Source organism: Ambystoma mexicanum, chromosome 6p (assembly GCF_040938575.1).
Source record: "Ambystoma mexicanum isolate Mex_15411 chromosome 6p, UKY_AmexF1_1, whole genome shotgun sequence".
Lineage (NCBI taxonomy): Eukaryota > Metazoa > Chordata > Amphibia > Caudata > Ambystomatidae > Ambystoma > Ambystoma mexicanum.
Genome location: NC_090935.1, coordinates 20,329,544 through 20,355,982, shown reverse-complemented (window position 1 = coordinate 20,355,982; position 26,439 = coordinate 20,329,544). Strand labels below are relative to the sequence as shown.

The 26,439-nt window shown below is 48.2% G+C and overlaps 1 protein-coding gene across 1 annotated transcript in view; it reads left to right on the top strand.

Moving 5' to 3' along the window:
* Positions 1–20,709, top strand: part of LOC138511149 (zinc finger protein 566-like) — a 375,850-nt gene extending 355,141 nt beyond the window's left edge. Inside the window, exon 7 of the mRNA XM_069626648.1 lies at positions 1,166–20,709. Within this exon, the coding sequence (XP_069482749.1) occupies positions 1,166–2,166 (1,001 nt within the window). The 3' untranslated portion in view covers positions 2,167–20,709. The remainder of the gene's footprint in view (positions 1–1,165) is intronic.
* Positions 20,710–26,439: the final 5,730 nt, after the last annotated feature.

Below are 26,439 nucleotides of genomic sequence, written 5' to 3'. Positions count from 1 at the left end.
TAGGAACAGAATAGACTGCATGGTCATAGTCTCTCTGGCGATCTGCAGGCCCCAATGCTTTCATTAGCACTGCCATTTTCAGAGTAAGGTGGAGCTTGTGATGATCAAGCTCTTTGCGCATCTGACAAATGCATTGTATTCCTTATTCCGGGTATTTGAGCAGATCGGTTGGGTGTGTTTCCATCCTACTCCGGGCCCCGCTATCCTGCTATGTCCAAAAATGCCGTCATAGTACAGCTAACAGACATCATCTGTACTAGCAATGCTGTTTCCCCTCGTCGAATGCCTTTTTTTGAAATGTATTCTTTTTTTTTTTTGCTTTCGTATAGGAAAAAACCGGGTTTTTACACTAAAAACGGGGGATTAGGGAGAACCCCCCGACCCAAAAAAAAAATTGTACATTCGACTTTTTTTTTCTCGGTCCTTTTGGTTCGAAACTATTGCATTCGACCCTTTCACCTACAACCAGAAAATACATCTTCCCATTGGTACTGTATTGGTTGGTGGTTTTATCACATGGAACTCATTAATCCTACTGAATCACTGATGAGCACGACCACGGCTATCCAGAGCATGGCCCCATGGCTTTGTAGAGCGAGTCTGAGGTTGTGGCGAGGGCTGTAGGCTATGAGCGAGCGTGCATAGACTGTGGCTATCCAGAGGATGTCCAGGGGCACACGGTGCCAAGCGAGTGGGTACAGCCCAGTTAGAAATGTGGATTTGGTGGTGCCTAGAACTGAAGCAAGGGATGACAGATTGATCTAGTGGGGCGAGAGCTTGGCCTGTGGGTATGGGAGGAGCGTACGTCATGATGTAGGTCGGAGCCCGTGGCAGACCCAGGTGTCTTATTTGAGGACCATAATATTGCCAACTCCAGCATGTTGATACAAAGTTCTAAAGGTACAAATGCAGTAGTTTTACTGCACTGAACAACCGCATACCCTCAAAGAGCTACATCCTGCTATTTGTGTAGTTCCTTTTGTCATGCAAACCCATCGCACACAGCAGTATGGAAATAACTTGGCATTATCTGATTATCTTCCTAATCTAGACCCAACAAGTCAAGTGCTTGACTTTTTCTCCAATCACATCTGCTGTGGCATGACACATTTCCTATTTCACATCTATTCACAAGAGCAAATGTCTGTGTCTAATTCTTTTTCAGAGATCAAGAGCCGGAAGAAGCGTCGTGTAAGGGCACGCAAGGGACGCACAGACAGAAAGCGGCAGCGAGACACTTTGCCAGCGGAACTCAGAAAAGACGCTCCTGAGCACAACGGTGATGATGAGGAGGACATCTCCAAGACTCTGAGCCAGTCCCAGAACGGAGCTTCAATGCCCGTAGTCAATACACCGGACATCTCCAAGACTCTGAGCCAGTCCCAGAACGGAGCTTTAATGCCCGTAGTCAATACACCGGATCAATCCTGTAGCTCCGAGTCTGCCATCACCCCTGATCATCCGATGCCCCAGGCAAAGGAGAAATTGCACACATGCAGTGAATGTGGGGAGGGCTTCCAAACGCTACCAAAACTGCTGATCCATCAGAAGATCCACATGGGGAAGCAGCAACTAACCTGCAGTGAATGTGGGAAGAGCTTCATTTTCCACTCGCTTCTGGTCATGCACAAAAGAATACACACAGAAGTCTGGAGAGAGGCCCACTCTGAGAGGGAGAAGCCCTATGCATGCACTGCCTGTGGGAACAGGTTCAGTGACCCCGCCACCTTGATTAAACACCATAAAATCCACGCAAAGTTGAAGCCATATGCATGCAGTGAATGTGATAAGACATTCTGTGCTCCGCAAAACCTAAACAACCATATGCGACAGCACGCCAGAGAGAAGCCATACACCTGCCCGGAGTGCAGCAAAGGCTTCTCCTCCTCAACAACCTTACAAAAACACCAAGAAATACATGCAGGCGTCAGAAGCGTACCCCAGCCTGAGGTCACTGCACCTGACAGCGTGAAACCGTACACATGTCTGAAATGTGGGGCGCGTTTCAGTGCGTCAGTGGGCCTGATGAAACACCAACAGACCCACATGGGGGTCAAGCCCCATAAATGCGATGAGTGCGGGAAAAGCTTCAACTATTCTCTGCGTTTGAAAATACACCAGAGAGTTCACGCCGGACAGCGAGATATGCCCAAAATTGAATCATGACCAGGAACTGATGACAAAGCTATGGATTCTAAGCGTTGCTGTTGGGGTGTGTGCTCTAAAGTCAGGGTGTTTACAGGCCCAGAGAGAACCTGGACACACAGAGGGCACACACCTATAGAAGGTACTGAAAAATATAGAAAATGTCCATACAGTATTTCAGCAGCTAAACTTGCACAAGCTTTACCCAAGGTTGTATTTATCACTGTGATTTCTCCAAAGATCTCGAAAATACTAACCATTTAATGAACTAAGCAAACCAAGAACAAAACAAAAAGCCGACAGACTACAAAACCAATAGAAAGCATGAGGATGTGTGTAACACGGATCACAAGAAGATGCTGTTTGAGCGTCCAGTAGGAAGGTTCCCAGAATGGGATCATAGCAAAGCGGGAACCGGATGCTTCAGACCGCCCTACACCTTGCGCACAGCTGTGAAATGCTCATGGCTGTGTCATGCTTTGGAATATCCCAGATGAGAGAATGTCTATTCTGCAACTTTTTAGGGATCCAACTGGAAAGTGAGGCATTCACGCAGTCACAGGGGGGACACCATGCGAGCCAACTAAATGAAGGCCACGGGCACTGCTCTTCCCATAAAACCACTTTATGCAAGCACTAGAAAGAAGCTGCCTCTGGCACGACACTGTCCCAAAAGAGAGCCTGGCGAGGCTTGGCGATGAAGGGGCATTCTCCAGGTGGGCCTCGACGCCTGCTGATTAGGCACTTTATATGCTCAATAGGCAACAAGAAACTATCACAACATGCTCTGATACCAGAGCAAGGCCAGTTCTTGTGACAGCAGCAAAAACACAAAAATCCTGGAGACTAAGAAAAGAAATCATGCTATTTGACAAAATCTTTGCAAATTTGCTGCAAGTGGAAGATCCATGCATTCCTAGAAGTGCCCACATGCAGTAGCCGCGGAGCAGGTCATGCGCGCGGTGGCCCTTCACACACAGGATTCAATTTGATCTGATTCTTTTGATGATGCGCTAAGGACCCATAGGCATCAAAGGGCACGCTCAGGAACCCTCAGGGAAGAGTTAAGAGTATGGTTTGGATGATCTTGTGGAGCAATGAGTCTGTGTTATTGATGACGGGCCAACGTCCCAGGGATATAGGTTATGGGTTGCTATAGGGTATGAGAAGAAGGCCGTACACTTGGCCTCTCTGGCTCTACCACAAGGCAAATGGTGCCGGACGTGCCAGGGAGAATCACTGCTGTGGTGTGAGGCCATGGTTCCTTCAGGGGGAGGGTGGCTCTGCTGCCCGCGTGCCCCAGGAGAACGTGGGTGGCTTTTCTACTGGTGAGCATCATGAGGCTAGCTGGGCTGTCGGCCTGTAAGAATGAGCATGCTCATGTTTGCGCGGTTAGAATGGCTGTGCCTCTAGTGTGGAGTAGGATGATGGGTTTACTGGTGGTGTGCGTTGCAATATGAGTTTCACTGCTAGTACATAGTACACGGATGGCCTATGCTCTGGTACGCAGGCTGATTATGCTGCCTGCTTACAGTACATTGGTGGTGCTGCTGCCCTCCTGCACTGCTGGCTTGCCGTATGAGGGTGGTTCTCTTACAGATGTGCAGTAAGAGGTATGGGCCTGTGGCTGGTGTGCAGTATTAGAGTTATCCTGCCAGTTTGCATCACGAGAGAAGCTACGTTGTTAATGTACAGTGCACTTCTAATTTGCTGCGCAGTGTAGTCCTGGATCTCATTCCTATGTGTGGGGGGAGATATGAGGATCGTTATGCTGCCACCTTGCGATATGACAGGGATTATGCTTCGCTGTGCAGTATGAAGGTGGTTATGCTGCCGGTGTGCAGTATGAAGGTGGTTATGCTGCCGGTGTGCAGTATTTGTGTTGTTGCTGGTGTGTTGAACAAGGCATGGGGATGGTTACGCCAATGGCTGTGTTACAAGTGTGGCTACGCTCCCGGTGTGCAGTATGTCTCTAGTTATGCTGCAGGTGTTGCGGTATGGTATGAGTGTGGTTATGTTGCTTGTGCACGGTATGAGTGTGGTTATGCTCACGGTGTGCAGGATGTGTGTAGTTATGCCCCCGGTGTGCGTTACGAGTGTGGTTATACTGCTTGTTTACGGTATGAGTCTGGTTATGCTCCCGGTGTGCAGGATGTGTGTGGTTATGCTCCCAGTGTGCAGGATGTGTGTATGAAAATGGTCATCTTGCTGGTAAGCATTATGGTGACGGCTATGTTACCATTGCACTAGGGTGGTTATTCTGCTGGTGTGAAGTGATAGGTTTGCAATGTTACAGGTGTGCAGTATCTTCAGGACTTCATCTTTTTACTGCCTGGTCTAAACCTAGGGTTGAAACCGATGTGGCAACATGATTCACTGAACCCCTTACACTACTTAAAGTCAAATCATATTAGCTGTTATGCAAATGTAACAAAGGTCCTTCTGAGACCCATATAAGTTTGCTGGCCTACACCTCTAAGGAATCCCTCAGGAAACGCAGCTCGTCTGCATCCGCATCTCCAGGGATGCCAGCATATGCCCGCAGCTTTGTGTCAGATGTTGCTCGCCATCACTAAGACGCCCCAAGTAGCCAGAAGCCATGCCATATCTTTAGTAGCCCAGCCAATAAATGCTGCTGGATACATATCACTGTAGGCTCCCATTCTTTTATGGTCATGTCAACTCTGCTCGCAGTGGCATAGTGCGATCCACTGGTAATCGGAGACCGCCACAGTGCCGGCATTCAAACTGCAGCGTGTACCCTCTCTGCCAGAAAGAAAGTCGAGGCTTCCTGTTCTAGTTCGCACTACACTACCAGTCCCCAGATTGTAGCATCATGTCCGGCTCATGATCTTAAGGCACTCTTTCATTGGCTCTTGTTTCACTCTAAAGTTAAAATTGTAACCAAGAGTGGCAGTGGTTACCACACCAAGAATTCTGAATAAGACGCCATTTTCTAATTCTCAACATAAAGCACAAACTAATAAGGCCTCTCCAAAGATCAATATTTTTCAGACAGCCTTGAAAGTGATCCTGGTAGAGACTCTGGCCGGTAAAAGATTAATCGATAAGAGGGGACTTGGTTTGGATAAACTGAACCATATATTCATAGCCATTAAAGAGTATCTAGACCGGAGCCTTGAGGTGTTGAGAATAACAAAGGAAGTTTGATCAGAATCCTGAGCAAGTGGTGAATAGTTGTTCTAAAATAATCCCTTCTCCTCTGGGAATAGAACCAACAAAAAAGCGCTAATTCCCAAAACTGCCTAAAACAATCAAATCAAGTAGACGGACATCTAAATAAGCAACCATTCCAAAAATCCAAGTGGGACCCGATAGGGTACAGCCCAAACTCAAAGGACATTTACCTCCCCCCCTCTCTGTGCTTAAATAGATTTCCATCCAGCAAACCCTAGAACAGGACTGGTGGCGAGTTAGGCGGCACGTATTGGTAGGGATTTAAAGACCTTTTGCTTCTTAACGGTTGGATTCAGCAACTTTGTCTGTATGTTCATCTATTGTCTGCATTTTATGAACTGTTCTTAATTTTTCTACTCTCATTTTAAATCCTTTTACTTCGATTCTAATCTTTTAATACATTCGAGCACTTGCACTTTGTTTATTGCATTTTATTTGGATGTTCTATTTTGGTCTTTGCTTCATTCTGCCTATGGAGTTCATCACAGAGTTGAACAAGTTACTTACCCCTGGTAACGTTCTTTCGACTGGATGTTCCTCCAACGTATTTCACATCTTTCACACTTCATTGTCAAAGATGAGGAATACGTTGGAAGACACAATCCATTCGAAACATTGTTACGTTGTTATGCTGTTCTTCTGTGAAATTTCACGGGAAGTACATATTCTGTATGTCCACTTTTATTGACGCTCATGGCCATTTCCTTTGGGCGCCTTTGGCATCAAAAGACTTCTCGGCGCAAAGCGATGACGCAAAGCCTGTTTAGGAAATTTCAGGCCTGTCCGGCGTGGCACACTGCACCTTTTTCTCCTCAACTCCACGGAAAGATGTCCCTGTCTCATAGGCTGCACCATCCCTTTTCCTGAGTGCCGGACGATACTTAGTGGCCTTTCCAAGACATGAGGTCAAATTCTTCAGATTTATTTATATCCTTGAACAATAGTCAAGGCTCACCGACTCTCGGAGCCTTCAACAAGATTCGAATTTGTAACATCCAAAAAGCCCCTAATACATTCTCTGTACCTTCCATAACCAAGACCAGAAAGCTCCCCAATAACGTTTGCCCAAGGTCTGCTGTTAGTAATGCGTCAGCTGTGGCACGCGTCATTTAATCATATGACCGGGATATTCTATTTATGACGGAAACATGGGTTATTGAGTTCCCCCTTGATATTTCAATTGCTTGTGCCCCAAGATCAAGTGGGTCAATCACAGTGCCCAATGTAGGAGCGGGGAGTTGCAGTTGTTTACAGGTCGTGCTGGCCCATACCTAAGGTTGCAACATTAACCTGGGATGTATCTTCTCAACTCTGCACCTTCCGCTTGTGACGTCATCACCGTCCTGACCCGTCTCACTTCTAAAGCTCTTAGTTGTCCTAGACTTATCTTACTCTGTGATTTTAACATTCGGCGTGAGGCCACAGATATTTCACGCGCTGAAAAATGAACCCAGATTTTTCACGCACACAACATGGTCTTCATGTTTTGTTTTCACTGTCTTGGCTGTGGGCTTATGTTCCTGGATACCATTCAGATCTCATGGTCTGATAATTTTGCTAGATCGAGTTGCATCATTCATGTAACCCTCCTGCCTCATCCTCGGTTTTATGACCCCTCTCATGCAAGACTAAAGATTCAAACAGAATTACTGAACGAGACTTTATCTCTGCTTAATATCTCCCCATCCCAAAATCCAATATGAAGGATATTCTTTTCGTCCATTATGAATGGACTATAATCTGTATGTAACTGACACCCAACCTGAGGTAAAATGACCAAGGATACACACTAACTGTTGGTGCTCTGCCTCGCATTGAAATTTGTAGCAAGATTATCGTCGTCGAAAAGAAAAGGCTTGGCGTAAAATAGATGCTTTATCCCGTCATGTAGCAAAGATTTCCTTACAGACCTATGCGAAGCTTCACAATCGTCTTATTGACAACGCCATTCATAAACTAAAGCACTTTTCAACACTATAAAAAATGCCGGTATCCTCCCTGTGTTGTAACAAGTCTTGCACCATCAATTGAGCTGGCAAATTTATTCAATAGATCCTTTGCGGATGAGATCCATTTGATTCCGGGAAATCTTAACCAGCTAAATTTGAATACCAAAACTACCACCTTAGAACCAGTACCCACCGAAGTTATTTTGATTTTTGTTCTGCTTCGTTGAATCTGGTTTTATCACATCTGCTGGTTTTGAAAGTCACTAATCATAAGTATGATTTGTTTGCAATAAGCCTCACTCGTGGCCGAGCACAAGCTCTATCTAATTACATCACAACAATCGTTAATCTCTCTACTGCTTAAGGGTTCGCCCCTAAAGTCCATAAGGTATTCACTGTTATGCCGCTACAAAAAAAAAGCCGCCTTTAGATTCTGTGTTAATGTTTTATAGAACTATCCACCAATTGGCCAAATTCCTTGGCCATCTAAACTCTTGGAGAAAGTAGTGGCCCAGCAAATTACAAACACGTTGACAAGCATAATCTCCTCAATCCTTTTCAGTCAGGTTTTCGGTCCTCCCATTGTACCGAAACAGCTCTGGTGACTGTTTGGGACAATATACTGAAATATACAGATGAAAGTGCTTTCCCCTCCTGGTCACGCTAGACCTCTCAACAGCACTTAGCACGGTCGACTACGATATGCTATTATCCGGGCATTCAGAAGTTGCAGGTACATCTCAGGAGAGTCTGTAATAGTTTAGGTCTTTGCTTACTGATTATATTCAACAGGTTCAAATTAGGAGTTGTTTCTCTTACCCCATTCATGTCTCCTGTAGGGTGCGCCATGGTTCTCCAAAGTCCCCACTGCTTTCAATTTATATATATCCAGCCGTACACGTCTATTTTTTCACAAGTTTGATCTAGCTTATTCATATGCGGTCAACACACAGATCTACAATTCTAATGATTCTCTACATGAAATTGTACACTTTATTTCTGAAGTTCAACTATGGATGACAATAGGTTGTAGCTTATCCCTTCCAAAACAGAGATCACCTTTTTTGGTCTGAAACATTTGCTGAATAACCCTTTGTGGATGCCAACTTCCCCTTCTGTTTTATCTTCCCAGTTCCTTTGCACTTCAAGTAAAATAAGACTAGGATGTCATTGGCAAAGCATCCTTGCATGTGAAGCCCAGGTTGGCAAGAGCTTTAAATCTAATCACTTCCATCTTTGGCTTGTTTCATCTGTCATTCCAGCCCCCTGATTCATTTAAAATTGGACCACTCCAACGCTATCCTAGCGGGCATCCCAGAGAACCAACTTCCTCGCTTACAAGTTGCCCAAAAGGCAGCTGTCTCATTACTATGGAACGTAGCAACATTCTGACAATCTCTCGTGGTGTAGCACTCTTCATTGGCTACCAGACAGACAAAGAATTGTACTTCATCTGGTCTTCAAATAGATGTATGAGTTAACTCCATCGTACTTGGCCAATAAGATCCAAATGTATTGCCTGATCAGATTCCTTCGATCATCAGATCAATCTCTTCCGGCCATGTCATAATTCTCAAGGGAATAGATGTGTTTCGATAGTTGGCCCCCGCCTTTGGAACTCTCTCTCCCAATAACACTTAGAACAATTAACACGTTGATCCATTTTCCAAACAATCTCTTAAGACCTTTCACAACTTTTTATAGCAATGGTGGGCCAAGCAGCTTGCCTCGAAACTCACTTTCTAGCACCATAAAAGACAATCTCCCCTGCAGATTCCATCAGCCTTGCTGTTATTACCGCAGTTTCCTCTGCAACAGTTGGCCATTCATACGCACACCTAGCAACTACATGAAGTGAGCACTCTGCGATAAACAAAATATAAACTAAACCTATCTATCCCTAACTCTAAGGGGATTTCCCGACCTAAACGAAAGAAACTCGGGTGCTCGTCAGGAAGTCCGTGGGTGACAAAACAGAAAAGGCACTGTCCCGGTTACAAATGGATTTCGCTCTATCCCTGTCACCACAACAAAACACTATAAGGTCCAGCTACCGAAATCAGGGAGAATTACTCCCTTCTCCATAAAAGTTTATTTATTTATTTTTACATTTATAAAGTGCACAAAACCCACAGGCATTACGGTGCTAATTGCAAGGGGGGAAAGGGGAAGAGCAATAGGAGGGGAGAAGTTCAATACCAGAGAGGTTCAGTTCATGAGTTGGGGAGATCTCGGCTTCCTTAAGGTTAGGTGGGACAAATCTGTTGGTGAATGAGGAGTTGACGAATGCGGTGATGATAGGAGCAAGGGCCTTCGCACAGTTTTTAATAAGAGTGGCAGAACAGGTGTCACCCTAGGATCGTGAGGGTTTCAGACCACCAATGAGGTTGGAGATTTACAGTTCTGTGACGGGCAGAGGCAGAAGGTAGTGCTAGTGGAGGGGGATGGTCAGAAGCAGGGTGAGGCAGGGGTCAGTCTTGTGCACCTTAGGGAGGATCGAGGCTTGTTTCTTCTCGATTTCTTTCGTGAAGGCTGTCACCTTTGTAGGTGAGGGCAACCTGGATAGTCTGGCACCAGTTTTCATCTTTGGTGTAGTTGGAAGAGGAGTAATGGGGGTTTAAAGCTCCCGTAGGATGGAGAACAGATTGCATGATGGGGATTGGGCTTTGAGGATTTTATTCGATTGGGCAGTTGCTTTGGCTGTAAGAATGGCTTTCTTGTATTCCTTGGAGAAGTTTAGGAAGTTGGCTTTATTGGCTGCAGATGGGGATTTACGCCAGCTGGTTTCAATGATGTGCTTCTTGGCTCACCTGGGTTGGAGACAAGGTGTAAACCAGGAATGTATATGCGTAGTTGGTTTGGCTGTGCGATCTTTGAGTGGGGTGATGGCATTGATGGCTGATAGTCTAGAAGAGTTGTAGGTGTCCACCAAGTCTGTTGGACCAGAGGGTAGGGAAGCTAAGGCAAGGGTGCAGTCAGCAGTGAGGATGGGGAGGAGACCTTCTTTAGTGAGGTTGTGGGAGCATCTTGTGATCGCAGTGGGTAGAGGGAGGATGTCAGTTGACTGGCCTGGGGTAATAGGTAGCGTGAAGGTGATAGTGTGGTGTTCTGACCAGAGATTTGGGGAGATTACTGTGTTGGATGCATTACAGTTCAACTCTGCGATCAAATTTCCAGAGCTTTCTAGTCGATGTGTTAGGCTTGAGACATGTTGTATGAAGCCAAGAGAGGCGGCTCGTTAGAGGGTGTCCTTGTCTTATGGGTCTTTAACTCCCAGGTTTAGGTCTCTAAAAAGTAGGATTTTGCAAGTGGGTTTAATGCTGGTGCTGAGAAGCAAAGAGAGGTCTTTGTCAAAGGATTTAGCTGGTTCAGTCAAGAAGATAACCCCTTGACTACGGTTAAAGGGACGTCTGGTCTACAGAGCATTATGGACAGACTTTAATCACACAGGTGAGGGTTAGCTTTTTACTGTTTTTAATCGTTGTGCATGCTCAGCTAAAAGTTATGTATACCCTACTGGTATTACTAATGTCATTGGCCCTCTCCCGGACATCAATCATTCTAATTATCTGTTACTTGGTGTCTGAAGTCTTCACCAGTTTGGGCTGGGTTTTCTTAACAGTAAATCGCTTTTTGCCACTCATCAGGGTTCACTTCTTGGGCCCTGTACAGCTGGCTGTTGAAAGGTGGCTCGACCGTCCCTCCTTGTATCGTTTGGGCAGCCACCACCTCTCTGGACACTGTTCAGGTCTGTGCACGTAGCAGTACGAACGGGTAGGGTTAGCGGTTTTGGCACAGTTGTTGGACCACCCGGTCTACTCACTACAGGTCACGGCATCATGACCCAATCTCCGTCCACCCATAGGGCCGACTCTTGGCCAACTGGAATGCGATTTATGAACAGTGTACTTCTGGTTAACCGGGGTGTTCTGCCACTTCTTCTCTTGTTTGGCTTGCCTATCACACACTGGCTACCATCTTTCACTTGTATAGCGTTTGGGTTCTTCCTCTATGCGGGACGTCTATTCCCTTCTTCGTTTCGGCTTTCTCCGTGGCAAAACCCTGTTGGCCTGTGAGACGTTGTTGTGCGTTCCCTTGAACCACACCCTCCACGTCTCTTGCTCAAGCTTCTCAGGCCTGCCTTCGGGTGTTCTCTTGGCTTCGATCGCTCTCTGGTTATCGATTTCTCTCTCCACCTTGACTGCTCTCTCCATCTCATTTTCTCTCCCCGATACTCTCTGTAGGACTTTCCTCAGCACTCTTCCTGGTACCCTTCGCCTTCATTTGTTTCTGACACCCTGATATAGTAGTGTTCGCCGTGGCGTAACATCCATTCCATTGACTACAGCTGTTCTTACGCTTGTAGCATTCTCGAGAACTTTTTCGTCTCGGTACCTAAACCATCATGGTGGTTCGATGTTGCACAGTAACACATGGTTTTAGACATGAGGTGTGACCCATAAGGTTCAGGTCCTATCATCAGCATACCGGGTTGAGGTTTAAAGGGGCTGTGCTTCCCAATTGCATCCTTATCCCCATGAGAGGAGTAGCTCTCCATGAGATCCTACCTAGGGGGACTATTCGTTAGCAGCAGCCTCACCTCCCTAGCCTCATGCAGAGGGGTTCCCCTCTGGGGGGAAGTGACGCTATCTGAAGGATCATCACACTTCCTATTGGTTAGCAGCCTCACCTCCCTAGCCTCATGCAGAGGGGTTCTCCTCTGGGGGCAAGTGACGCCATCTGAAGTCTCATCACACTTCCTCTAAGTTGCTCATGGGCTCAGCATGCAGAGCACATTTGTATTCCTAGCGCAGCACTGGCTCACCAAGACCAGCTGAAAGCTGATGTCAGACCTCTGCAGTGTCCAAAGGCAAAAAGCAGGACCTTGCTCAACCTCCTGTAGCCCGAGATAGACAGGTTCTGGGCTTAGCTGACCTCGGCAGCAATAGTTCTTTCATAGTAGGTGCAAACCCCTTTGAGCCATTTTGAGTCAAAGTCCTTTTGGCCATATCAAAGTTCCAATCTTTTTTTTATGATATGGAAGATCTTAAGACCTGCTGCCTTAGTCTTGCTTCGTAGACGAATGGCTCTTGATCTTGGCGGCTGGATTAGGTGCGATGAAGAACCACATCTTGTTGCCTCTCCAATTCTTGGAATTTTAGAGCTTTTGTAATCTTCGGTTCTGTCCTAATTTTTGGATCTGTTTCCTTCCTACCCCCACCATATGCTGCCCCTCTCCCTCTCTTGAAGCAGAGCTTTCCCACAACTCAATCTGACGTCCTGGGATGGTACAGAACACATGGTTAGCTATTGTAGTGATTTTGGTTTATTCTACGTTGAAGCAGAGACTCTAGCACAAAGAATGGCATCCCACACAGCCTAAAGCACAGGGATGTGCGCACCCACCTGATCTTAATTGTGATCTTCACACACTGTGCCTTTTATCATTTGGCTCGTTAGGAGGAATCTCCCAGTCCCATGGTTATGGTCTAGCGTTGCCATCCAAAACCAAGTCAATCAATGGGTTTCTCTTGGCCCCGCCAATCGTGGCTGTGGTCGAGGAATCAAGGCTGGAATGTCTACATAGAGGTATATAAAATATGTTGTATGTCTTGCCCAAGGTAAGTAAGGTATTGGCGCAGCTTCTAAGTCTGTCATTGGGATTCAGAAAGACTCAACTCTATGAGATTAGTGCACTTCAGTCTTTGTCCATCCGCAAGTCTACGATCAAGAGAGGAGGGCATGTGTATAATACAGCGCTTCAGGGAGCCATAGGATCTGTATCCGCTGAGCTGAAGCGTCGTCTTTCATAGGTTCCTGTGACGGGCAAGACTCGGTCCTGATGCTGCTCGCCCCCAATGGTGAGCATGGACCAATGTTAACAATAGGACCTTTCTTGCAGACCACTCGCATGCCTTTCTGAAGGTGAGCCATGTGCTCTGATCTTTGCAGTGTGTGCTTTTGGAACTGCCAATTTATGCTTGGTTTCTGTGAAAGGAAGAGGAGCTGCCGCTATAGCGTGTAGTTTGTCTACCTTGTTATCTGCTGTTTAATGCTGTTTGAAGCGCTCTCTTTGCATTTGCACTCACACTTTAGTGCAGTTTTATTTAGCAATCTAGAGATCTTTTGATGTATAGGGTACATCTTCTCAATCTTGTGCGCCACTACTCATTGCTCCCTTATCTTCTTCTACCTCACCCATCAGCGCCTGCACTGCACTAGTGCACGGAACACGTCGCTTTCCCGCATTGCTGGCCCGCATCAGAGCAGCGTTTGCAGCTGCCGGTATAGCGTGTAGTTTGTCTACCTTGTTATTTGCTGCTTAATTCTTTTTGAAGCACTCTCTTTGTACTCACACTTTAGTGCAGTTTTATTTAGCAATCTAGATATGTTTTGATGTATAGGGTACATCTTTTCAATTTTGTGGGCCACTACTCATTGCTCCCTTATCTTCTTCTACCTCACCCATCAGCGCCCGCACTGCACTAGTGCACGGAACACGTCGCTTTCCCGCATTGCTGGCCCGCGTCAGAGCGGCGCTTCCAGCTGCCGGTATAGCGTGTACTTTATCTACCTTGTTAATTGCTGCTTAATGCAGTTTGAAGCGCTCTCTTTGCATTTGCACTCACACTTTAGTGCAGTTTTATTTAGCAATCTAGAGATCTTTTGATGTACAGGGTACATCTTTACCCTCTTATTAGACTTTATTATGCCCTATTCTACATGAGCTATGTGGCCTTGCTTCACAAAATGTGTTAATAAATATTTAGCATGGCATGAGGGCCGTTTACGACATGGTTCCAATAGGGTGAGCGCTCAGCGGCCGTAAGCCATGTGTTCACAATGTGATGGACCTCGTTTCACTTGTGAGAGATTCCTATTCCAGCAACGCTTTACCTCACACTTCTCCTGAATATACAAAGGCCTCTGCCTCTCTATACCCAGGTGGCACCTGGTGTATGCGTAATACCACAACCATTCAGGGTACCAACTTCAAGGCATGGCTCGGGTCAATACTACACTTCTATCCCCAGGAGAAAGAGACCTCTCTATAAATGGTACAGAAGATATATCGAGCCACGCCCTCAGCACGCAGTGGAAACTTATCAACGCTAGAGCTGTTCCATGCCCCTCCATCGAAGTATATCACTTCCATGATCGGGAACCGGAGCTGCAGCGTCCTTTCCTTTTTTTTCTTTTTTTCTTTCGGGACCGGCTGCAGGGCACACCCAAGCAACACCCACTCACAATACCGTGAGCAAAGGTGCGGGGGACACCCCTGGAGCCCCTGCCACAGAATGGGGGACTTGGTTGAACTTTTCAGCCATTCGGTATTTTCGAACACCGTAATTCGGCCAAATCTCCAATTCGGTCATTTAATCTCTGTCATTTTGGCCGATTCTGTCCTAGAGCGTTCCCTAATGTTCTGTTTTTAGTAATTTACCAGCTGCCTTTCACTAGTGTTACTTCCACTGACTGCTGCTAGAAATCATCCTAACCTGAATGACAGCCACTACCCCATTTATTTGATAAGGAGATTCTAATATGGATACCAGTGACCCCAATAAGGCACTTACTCTCAGAGAGTTTGGTTTCCTCTCCTCGCCCACCGAGCCACTCACTCTAAAGGCTGCATGCTCGATTAGGCGATCACATATAATGTTCAGCCTAATGATGACGTGTTACCATTTGGTTGGTCCGTTTACAACTGGCACTGCCCTCTCTTTGCTATAATAGTGCTGTGTATTTCTTATAGAAATGTTCAGCGATTAAGGAAGAGGCCACCTCAGAACAGAGACCCTATAGGTATTACGATAATCGTTCTCAAATCACAAACCGGCTGGCACGGCTCGCAACAAATGAAGTTAAAAGTAAAACTATACAAATAAATGGTTCACAGCTACTCTTCTATTACATAAACAAAGAGTGCAAATGAAAGGGTAAGTGGAGGAGAAAACCAAACACAATCAATAGCCTTGCGCTTAGAATCAAGAGACACAAATAGAAATCGGCTACCATGGAAGCCTACAAATGATTTTTTGCACAGGAGCTTGACTCTGCTGCTAATTCAATGAAAGAACTATTGAAGCTCCTAGAAAACCAAAAGAGCCCCCCTACCAACTTGAATTCTGCAATTTATACCCCATGTGGTGCGACCAGCTGCAGTTCTATATTTTTCCAAAAAGATCAAAATCAAAAATTCAATTCCAAGAAAAGTGCAAGTATTGGAGAGTAGTCGCCATGTACAAGCGGTGACCACTGCCCCTACGTACGCTTCCATCAACCCTGGTCCTGCCACAGGACCCTCTCTTTATTTCAACCCTCTCCACTCATAAGGCATCGAATGAATTATTCATGGTTTGCGCTTAACTATTTGTGCAGGAGATCCATGCCCTTCTATCACCATGAAAAATTGTGCTAGCTTAAGCTGTCCCATAATCACGAAATTGGTCAGTGCATGGTTTCGAGACAGACTGCATCAACTACCGCCCTTATTCTAATGCTCTGTTCTTGTTCAATAGTCTTGGTAAGGTGGTCTCGATTCAACTTCAGACCTTCCTCGATCAAGATATCTACTTGGCGATCGTCCACGGAGAGGCCTTCTTAGACGTCAGCATCTGCAGGCCTCCTGATGCTCTTGGTTTTATTGGCCGCTTTTGGCATCTCCCACTGTTCTGGCTTCATTCTCAACCACAGAATATCAGGGGTGAAATTGGGAAATGTCTGCTGAATCAGTTTCAGTAGAAGTTGGGGTCCCACAAGATGTCCGTCTCTTTCTGATCTTATTTAATATTTATCTTCAACCACTGCATGATATTTTGTTAAATCTTGAAGTGGAATTGCAGAATTACACAGACAATACCAAGATTGTCTTCAAGTTAGAAGATGATGCCCAGTCTAACCAAAGTCAAACTCAACACATATTCCAATGAATTGAATCAAGGATGTTCAAAACCTGGCTGGGTTGGAATAGATAAAAACCAGCGATTATGCTTATACGTTCTTGCTCATTTTACGCCAAGGCAGTGGAGCTTTATCCAGAGTGTATGTTGGCAGGTCAGAAAACCCTCAGGGCGATTAAGATCCTTGGGGTCTTCCTTGCTTCAGAAGTCTCCATGGCATCTCAGGTTTCCCACACACTGGGCACAGTAAACTTCCAATTGAGGTCACGAAGACAGTTAAGACCTTTTTTCCTAGAACACCACTGTGCCACCATTGCCAGAGCTATCGTAGGCACTAGATTGCATTACTGTAATGGGCTCTATACCGGTGCTACTGACTGTTCCATCTATTCTCTTCACCTGCTACAAACATGGCAGCTCGCCTTGTTATGAATCTACCAGAACATTCGCATCTCTCGCCGGCCTTAACTTCACTTCTGCATCAAAACTTTTCTGCTCCGAAGTTCACTCTTCCAGACTGCCTTGCCCCTACGCCCCCTCCCTTTGCCCTTTCGAGCTTAGCTACTGCAAAGTTGTAGTGCCACCGTTCCTTCTCCCTTTTTTGCAGGGATTACGACACGATAGGCAGCAGAGATGGGCCTTGTGATCCGGCGCTGCTTTGGGGGAGCTGAATATCTTCAAGGAGGTGGCCTGCTCTGGAGATGCTGCTTATGCAGCACTGCAGTGCTCTGGTTCAGGAGAGTTGTCCGAAGATGAGGCTGTTCGGGTAGGAGATATACCCTTCAAAACTCCCGTGAAATTTTTCATTTTCTCCTGGGCTGTTGCTTAGTCGTGTCATCTTGAGCACCCCCAGCACTCTGGCTATGCTCATGGCTCATTGTGTCAGGAGCAGGGTCACCTGAGGGCTGACAGCTGAGCCACTCCAAAAGGGTTCAGGGGAGTGGGCACTCTCGCTGTTAGCTGGAATCACAGTACAGTCTGGATTTGCTGTCAGGAGGGGTTGTGACGATTGGAGTGGACTATTCACCGTTGGTCTTCGAGATGGCCGCGTCCTCCATACTTGTGAACTTATTCCTAGATATGACCTGGTAAGGGAGATTATCCGCTCGGGTGGTACCCCAAGACCCAATGACAGGGTTGCAGGCATTCACGTCTTCTGGTAGCCATCCAATCACTGGGGCTGCCACATTTGCTGGCTTCCAGGTGGCATTCACACAACTTTGAGAAATTGTGGCACTTGTTTACTGAGGGAGGCGTCAGCCAAAACACTGTATGGTCAATCTGTAAGATATTCAGTAGTAGGAGACAGAGCTGGTCCTTGTTCTTGATTTTACATGGGGGGGGCAGTGGCTGTTAGGGACCCCACTATAATCACAAACGGCTTCCAACGACTTAGGAGGCTACACATAGAACTGCATAAGGCCACCTACACAGGGTACATGGCGTGCCCTGAGCCGAGGGGATGTGGAGTCATTCAGGGACACAATCAGTATTCTTGGGACTCATTGAGGTGTGAAAATACAGAGCCTTTGCGCCAATGGCAGAATGGGGCGCTTGGGCTCACATGGTCCTACCATCAGTTCCTGAAAAAGCAAGATGGAAACCAAAGACATAGGTTTGTGACAGAACAATGAGTAGAGGAGGGAAGATCCCCCAGAGTCTGCGTCAGAAAGCTGACGGAGGGAGCTTAACACAATAGATAAATATACGGTTCCTTCGCGCACCCTCTCCAGCGGACCGTGCCCGCAAACGCCACTTTCAACCCGTGCTACGCATGGACCACGCGAAAGGAATTCAGATGGACCAATGAGTAGAAAAAGTCTAAGTTGGACTGTCGTGATAACTTTTCCTTAAAAAAATACAAACAACTTGATTGATAAAAAGTGTGAAAATGTCTTGTAAATAATTTGGATGAAAGCGCCTTAGGGAGCAACACATCACATTGAAGGAGATCTTAAAATGGCACCTGTGCAGAGGAAGTTCAGCTCTGGATCATATGCCAAATGTCTGCTTATGGCACTTAGCCACCATCTGTAGGGCGTGCAATTACTGTGCTGCTCAAGATTCAGAACGGACTCCAACCTGGACAGCAACAAGAAAGATCTGCTCATCTTAAGACAAAGCCAACTTTGATAGATTCAGTGTAGATTGGACACATCGATGGATGGGGGGGGGGGACACAGGAGCAGCGCAAAGCTGTCCGACCCCCAGGGCATTAGCTCTACTACTCATCTCAGACATCTTGATGAGCCTCAGAGACGTTGCTGCGCGGAGAGCTAGAACCACCACTGGCAGAGGTTCCACTGATTCCCAAAGACCACATGGTTGGCATCATCCAGGGAACAGCCGCTACCAGTTCAAACTATCTCCAGTGAGTGTAGATGGAGTGTGGCGCCTAGCAACGTACAGACGTGCACATGCCACCGATGGGGAACACAGCGAAGCGAGAAGGTTTCCACAGAGATCCACCACGTCTGCACGTGTGGAAGTGTCATAACATAAGCGACCTGGGATATTGACAGTGGAAGTGTCATAACATAAGTGACCTGGGATATTGACAGTGGAAGTGTCATAACATAAGTGACCTGGGATATTGAAAGTGGAAGTGTCATAACATAAGCAACCTGGGATATTGACAGTGGAAGTGTCATAAGCAACCTGGGATTTTGACAGTGGAAGTGTCATAACATAAGCGACCTGGGATATTGACAGTGGTTGGTAAATATATGCGGTCATTTGTTGCATCTTGCACAGGGCTTTGCTGCACGCTTGTTGTCCAGAGAGCTGCTTCTAGACACGTGTCTACAGAGCTTCCTAGTACTTTAATTACATTGAATGCTGAATGGTTCACATAATCCTCAAAATGCAAAGAGGCAATTGTTACAAGATAACCCTGCAAAAGGCCAATGTGTCCTCTAAACGGTCAAAGGACCCTGGGAATTTTCCAACACAAATGGATGCAAACAAGAAATCGGTGTGTGTTTGTGTGTGGTATGCGTCCTACACTCTGCTGATACTTGTAGGGTTGTGGCAGAGCTGTTAACCTTTGCACTGCATTAACCTGAGTCCACTCAGCCGCTGCAGTCCTGCACGACCTCCCTGTAATCAAGGCATTCACCCCAGACACTCTGTGACCCTCCCCCCACCCCCCGTCATTCACTGCAGGCCCTCTGTGTTCCTGCCATGCCTCACTCTAGAGACCCTCCATACGCTCCAAGCCAGACCACCCGCGGGGCTTGCTTCCAGTGTCCAGCCTGAAGGACTCACTTGCCCTCGACCCAGACACCCAGTGTTACTTGCCAAGCCCGCGCTGTCACCCGTGCCTCCAAGCTGCCCCACCCCAGAGTACAGCCTAGACACGCGCTCTCCTCTGCAGCCGCTCCTCGAGACACACAGTTTTACTTCCAGCTGCTCCAAGCAATCTGCAACCCCCCCTCGCCCCCACATGCAATGACTGCCCCTCACTCCCTGCAGCCATCCCCGCCCCCAAAGGGTCAAAACCTGCATCCGGCACAGATACTCATTCTTACACCTGGGTCCACCAAGACTATCCCACGTTCAGTACAGGCATCCCTGTCAGTCTTCTAATGCAAAGTCTGTGTCCACATCCTACCTCCACCACAGGGATTCTCGGCCACCCGGAGGTCATCACATCCCATCTAAGTTCTCATGCATGCCTCACTCCAGTCCTAGGAGTGCCCTAGCATGTCACTGCTCGGCTCCCGCCCCAGAGACCCTCCCGACGCCAGCCTCTTCCAGCCACTGTCCCTGCCTCTCGCAGACATCCTATGCCAGTTATTTCCTCCACCACACACACTCCTCATTGCTGTGCACAGCTGACCCAGCCCCTGGAAGTAAAAGGGAGCATGTGCATAGTAACAGGGGCCACACCCTAGAGACCTCCATGCCCTCGACCCAAGACACCCTGTGTTACTTCCAGAGGACATCCACCAACGCTATGGTTTTATGCATGTACACCAGGCATGCCGTCTAGTACTGAAAACAAGCACCACATAATCTGTCACAGTGCAGGCTTAACCCAGTACTCTCTATTACTCTCTAACTGCATGTCCACCACAAGCACTCTTTATTAATGTGCACATGCACCCCGGGCTCAATTACTGGTCATGTCCAGCCTACATACTGTTAATACTGTACACATCCAACACAGATTCTGCCACAGTGCCTGTCTAGCCCAGCATCTCTTACTCTGCACATTCACCCCAGCATCTCTTACTCTGCACCTCCAGCCCAGCATCTCTTACTCTGCACATCCAGCCCAGCATCTCTTACTCTGAACATTCACCCTAGCATCTCTTACCCTGCATATCCAGCCAATCATCTCTTACCCTGCACATCCAGCCCATCATCACTTACTCTGCACATCCAGCCCAGCATCTCTTACTCTGCACATCCAGGCCAGCATCTCTTACTCTGCACATTCACCCCAGCATCTCTTACTCTGAACATCCAGCCCAGCATCTCTTACTCTGCACATCCAGCCCCAGCATCTCTTACTCTGCACATCCACCCCAGCATCTCTTACTCTGCACATCCAGCCCAGCATCTCTTATTCTGCACATCCAGGCCAGCATCTCTTACTCTGCACATCCAGCCCAGCATCTCTTACTCTGCACATCCAGCCCCAGCATCTCTTACTCTGCTCATTCACCCCAGCATCTCTTACTCTGAACATCCAGCCCAGCATCTCTTACTCTGCACATCCAGCCCAGCATCTCTTACTCTGCACATCCAGCCCCAGCATCTCTTACTCTGCACATCCAGCCCAGCATCTCTTACTCTGCACATTCACCCCAGCATCTCTTACTCTGCACATTCACCCCAGCATCTCTTACTCTGCACATCCAGCCCAGCATCCCTTACTCTGCACATCCAGCCCAGTATCTCTTACTCTGCACATCTAGCCCAGCATCCCTTACTCTGCACATCCAGCCCAGTATCTCATACTCTGCACATCCAGCCAGTCATCCCTTACTCTAGACATCCAGCCAGTCATCTCTTACTCTGCACATCCAGGCCAGCATCTCTTACTCTGCACATTCACCCCAGCATCTCTTACTCTGAACATCCAGCCCAGCATCTCTTACTCTGAACATCCAGCCCAGCATCTCTTACTCTGCACATCCAGCCCCAGCATCTCTTACTCCGCACATCCAGCCCAGCATCTCTTACTCCGCACATCCACCCCAGCATCTCTTACTCTGCACATCCACCCCGGCATCTCTTACTCTGCACATCCAGCCCGGCATCTCTTACTCTGCACACCCACCCCAGCATCTTACTCTGCACATCCAGCCCAGCATCTTACTCTGCGCACATCCAGCCCAGTATCTCTTACTCTGCACATCCAGCCCAGTATCTCTTACTCTGCACATCCAGCCCAGCATTTCTTACTCTGCACATCTAGCCCAGCATCCCTTAATCTGCACATCCAGCCCAGTATCTCTTACTCTGCGCATCCAGCCAGTCATCTCTTACTCTGCGCATCCAGTCAGTCATCTCTTACTCTGCACATCCAGTCAGTCATCTCTTACTCTGTGCATCCAGCCCAGCGTCTCTTACCCTGCGCATCCAGCCCAGCATCTCTTACTCTGCACATCCACCCCATCATCTCTTACTCTGCACATCCAGCCCAGCATCTCTTACTCTGCACATCCAGCCCAGCATCTCTTACTCTGCACATCCACCAAAGCATCTCTTACTCTGCACATCCAGCCCCAGCATCTCTTACTCTGTACATCCACCCCAGCATCTCTTACTCTGCACATCCAGCCCCAGCATCTCTTACTCTGCTCATCCAGCCCAGCATCTCTTACTCTGCACATCCACCAAAGCATCTCTTACTCTGCACATCCAGCCCAGCATCTCTTACTCTGCACATCCACCAAAGCATCTCTTACTCTGCACATCCAGCCCCAGCATCTCTTACTCTGCACATTCACCCCAGCATCTCTTACTCTGCACATCCAGCCCAGCATCTCTTACTCTGCACATCCACCCCAGCATCTCTTACTCTGCACATCCAGCCCAGCATCTCTTACTCTGCACATCCAGCCCAGCATCTCTTACTCTGCACATCCACCCCAGCATCTCTTACTCTGCACATCCAGCCCAGCATCTCTTACTCTGCACATCCAGCCCAGCATCTCTTACTCTGCACACCCAGCCCAGCATCTCTTATTCTGCACATCCAGCCCAGCATCTCTTACTCTGCACATCCAGCCCAGCATCTCTTACTCTGCACATCCACCCTAGCATCTCTTACTCAGCACATCCAGCCAGTCATCTCTTACTCTGCACATCCAGGCCAGCATCTCTTACTCTGCGCATCCAGCCAGGCATCTCTTCCTCTGCGCATCCAGCCCAGCATCTCTTCCTCTGCGCATCCAGCCCAGCATCTCTCACTCTGCACATCCAGCCAGTCATCTCTAACTCTGCACATCCAGGCCAGCATCTCTTACTCTGCACATCCAGCCAGGCATCTCTTCCTCTGCGCATCCAGCCCAGCATCTCTTACTCTGCACATCCAGCCCAGCATCTCTTACTCTGCACATCCAGGCCAGCATCTCTTACTCTGCACATCCAGCCCAGCATATCTTACTCTGCACATCCAGCCCCAGCATCTGTTACTCTGCCCATTCACCCCAGCATCTCTTACTCTGCACATCCAGCCCAGCATCTCTTCCTCTGCGCATCCAGCCCAGCATCTCTCACTCTGCACATCCAGCCAGTCATCTCTAACTCTGCACATCCAGGCCAGCATCTCTTACTCTGCACATCCAGGCCAGCATCTCTTACTCTGCACATCCAGCCAGGCATCTCTTCCTCTGCGCATCCAGCCCAGCATCTCTTACTCTGCACATCCAGCCCAGCATCTCTTACTCTGCACATCCAGGCCAGCATCTCTTACTCTGCACATCCAGCCCAGCATATCTTACTCTGCACATCCAGCCCCAGCATCTGTTACTCTGCCCATTCACCCCAGCATCTCTTACTCTGCACATCCAGCCCAGCATCTCTTACTCTGCACATCCAGCCCCAGCATCTCTTACTCTGCACATCCAGCCCAGCATCTCTTACTCTGCACATTCACCCCAGCATCTCTTACTCTGCACATCCACCCAGCATCTCTAACTCTGCACATTCACCCCAGCATCTCTTACTCTGAACATCCACCCCAGAAGCTTTTACTCTGCACATCCAGCCCAGCATCTCTTACTCTGCACATCCAGCCCAGCATTTCTTACTCTGCACATCTAGCCCAGCATCCCTTACTCTGCGCATCCAGCCCAGTATCTCTTACTCTGCACATCTAGCCCAGCATCCCTTACTCTGCACATCCAGCCCAGTATCTCTTACTCTGCACATCCAGCCAGTCATCCCTTACTCTGCACATCCAGCCAGTCATCCCTTACTCTGCACATCCACCCCAGCATCTCTTACTCTGCACATTCACCCCAGCATCTCTTACTCTGAACATCCAGCCCAGCATCTCTTACTCTGCACATCCAGCCCCAGCATCTCTTACTCTGCACATTCACCCCAGCATCTCTTACTCTGCACATCCAGCCCAGCATCTCTTACTCTGCACACCCACCACAGCATCTTACTCTGCACATCCAGCCCAGCATCTTACTCTGCACATCCAGCCCAGTATCTCTTACTCTGCACATCCAGCCCAGCATTTCTTACTCTGCACATCTAGCCCAGCATCCCTTACTCTGCACATCCAGCCCAATATCTCTTACTCTGCACATCCAGCCAGTCATCTCTTACTCTGCACATCCAGCCAGTCATCTCTTACTCTGCGCATCAAGCCCAGCGTCTCTTACCCTGTGCATCCAGCCCAGCATCTCTTACTCTGCACATCCAGCCCAGCATCTCTTACTCTGCACATCCAGCCCCGGCATCTCTTACTCTGCACATTCACCCCAGCATCTCTTATTCTGCACATCCAGCCCAGCATCTCTTACTCTGCACAGCCACCAAAGCATCTCTTACTCTGCACATCCAGCCCAGCATCTCTTACTCTGCATATCCACTGCAGCATCTCTTACTCTTCAGATCCTGCCCAGCATCTCTTACTCTGCACATCCAGCCCAGCATCTCTTACTCTGCACATCCACCCTAGCATCTCTTACTCTGCACATCCAGCCAGTCATCTCTTACTCTGCACATCCAGGCCAGCATCTCTTACTCTGCACAGCCACCAAAGCATCTCTTACTCTGCACATCCAGCCCAGCATCTCTTACTCTGCATATCCACTGCAGCATCTCTTACTCTTCAGATCCTGCCCAGCATCTCTTACTCTGCACATCCAGCCCAGCATCTCTTACTCTGCACATCCACCCTAGCATCTCTTACCCTGCACATCCACCCAATCATCTCTTACCCTGCACATCCAGCCCAGCATCTCTTACTCTGCACATCCACCCCAGAATCTCTTACTCTGCACATCCAGCCCAGCATCTCTTACTCTGCACATCCAGCCCAGCATCTCTTACTCGGCACATCCAGCCCAGCATCTCTTACTCTGCACATCCAGCCCAGCATCTCTTACTCTGAACATCCACCCTAGCATCTCTTACTCTGCACATCCAGCCAGTCATCTCTTACTCTGCACATCCAGCCAGTCATCTCTTACTCTGCGCATCCACCCAGGCATCTCTTCCTCTGCGCATCCAGCCCAGCATCTCTTACTCTGCACATCCAGGCCAGCATCTCTTACTCTGCACATCCAGCCAGGCATCTCTTCCTCTGCGCATCCAGCCCAGCATCTCTTACTCTACACATCCAGCCAGGCATCTCTTCCTCTGCGCATCCAGCCCAGCATCTCTTACTCTGCACATCCAGGCCAGCATCTCTTACCCTGCACATCCAGCCCAGCATCTCTTACTCTCCACATCCACCCCAGCATCTCTTACTCTGCACATCCAGCCCAGCATCTCTTACTCTGCACATCCAGCCCAGCATCTCTTGCTCTGCACATCCAGCCCAGCATCTCTTACTCTGCACATCCACCCTAGCATCTCTTACTCTGCACATCGAGCCAGTCATCTATTACTCTGCACATCCAGGCCAGCATCTCTTACTCTGCACATCCAGCCAGGCATCTCTTCCTCTGCACATCCAGCCCAGCATCTCTTACTCTGCACATTCACCCCAGCATCTCTTACTCTGCACACCCACCACAGCATCTTACTCTGCACATCCAGCCCAGCATCTTACTCTGCACATCCAGCCCAGTATCTCTTACTCTGCACATTCACCCTAGCATCTCTTACCCTGCATATCCAGCCAATCATCTCTTACCCTGCACATCCAGCCCATCATCACTTACTCTGCACATCCAGGCCAGCATCTCTTACTCTGCACATTCACCCCAGCATCTCTTACTCTGAACATCCAGCCCAGCATCTCTTACTCTGCACATCCAGCCCCAGCATCTCTTACTCTGCACATCCACCCCAGCATCTCTTACTCTGCACATCCAGCCCAGCATCTCTTATTCTGCACATCCAGGCCAGCATCTCTTACTCTGCACATCCAGCCCAGCATCTCTTACTCTGCACATCCAGCCCAGCATCTCTTACTCTGCACATCCAGCCCCAGCATCTCTTACTCTGCTCATTCACCCCAGCATCTCTTACTCTGAACATCCAGCCCAGCATCTCTTACTCTGCACATCCAGCCCAGCATCTCTTACTCTGCACATCCAGCCCCAGCATCTCTTACTCTGCACATCCAGCCCAGCATCTCTTACTCTGCACATTCACCCCAGCATCTCTTACTCTGCACATTCACCCCAGCATCTCTTACTCTGCACATCCAGCCCAGCATCCCTTACTCTGCACATCCAGCCCAGTATCTCTTACTCTGCACATCTAGCCCAGCATCCCTTACTCTGCACATCCAGCCCAGTATCTCATACTCTGCACATCCAGCCAGTCATCCCTTACTCTAGACATCCAGCCAGTCATCTCTTACGCTGCACATCCAGGCCAGCATCTCTTACTCTGCACATTCACCCCAGCATCTCTTACTCTGAACATCCAGCCCAGCATCTCTTACTCTGAACATCCAGCCCAGCATCTCTTACTCTGCACATCCAGCCCCAGCATCTCTTACTCCGCACATCCACCCCAGCATCTCTTACTCTGCACATCCACCCCAGCATCTCTTACTCTGCACATTCACCCCAGCATCTCTTACTCTGCACATC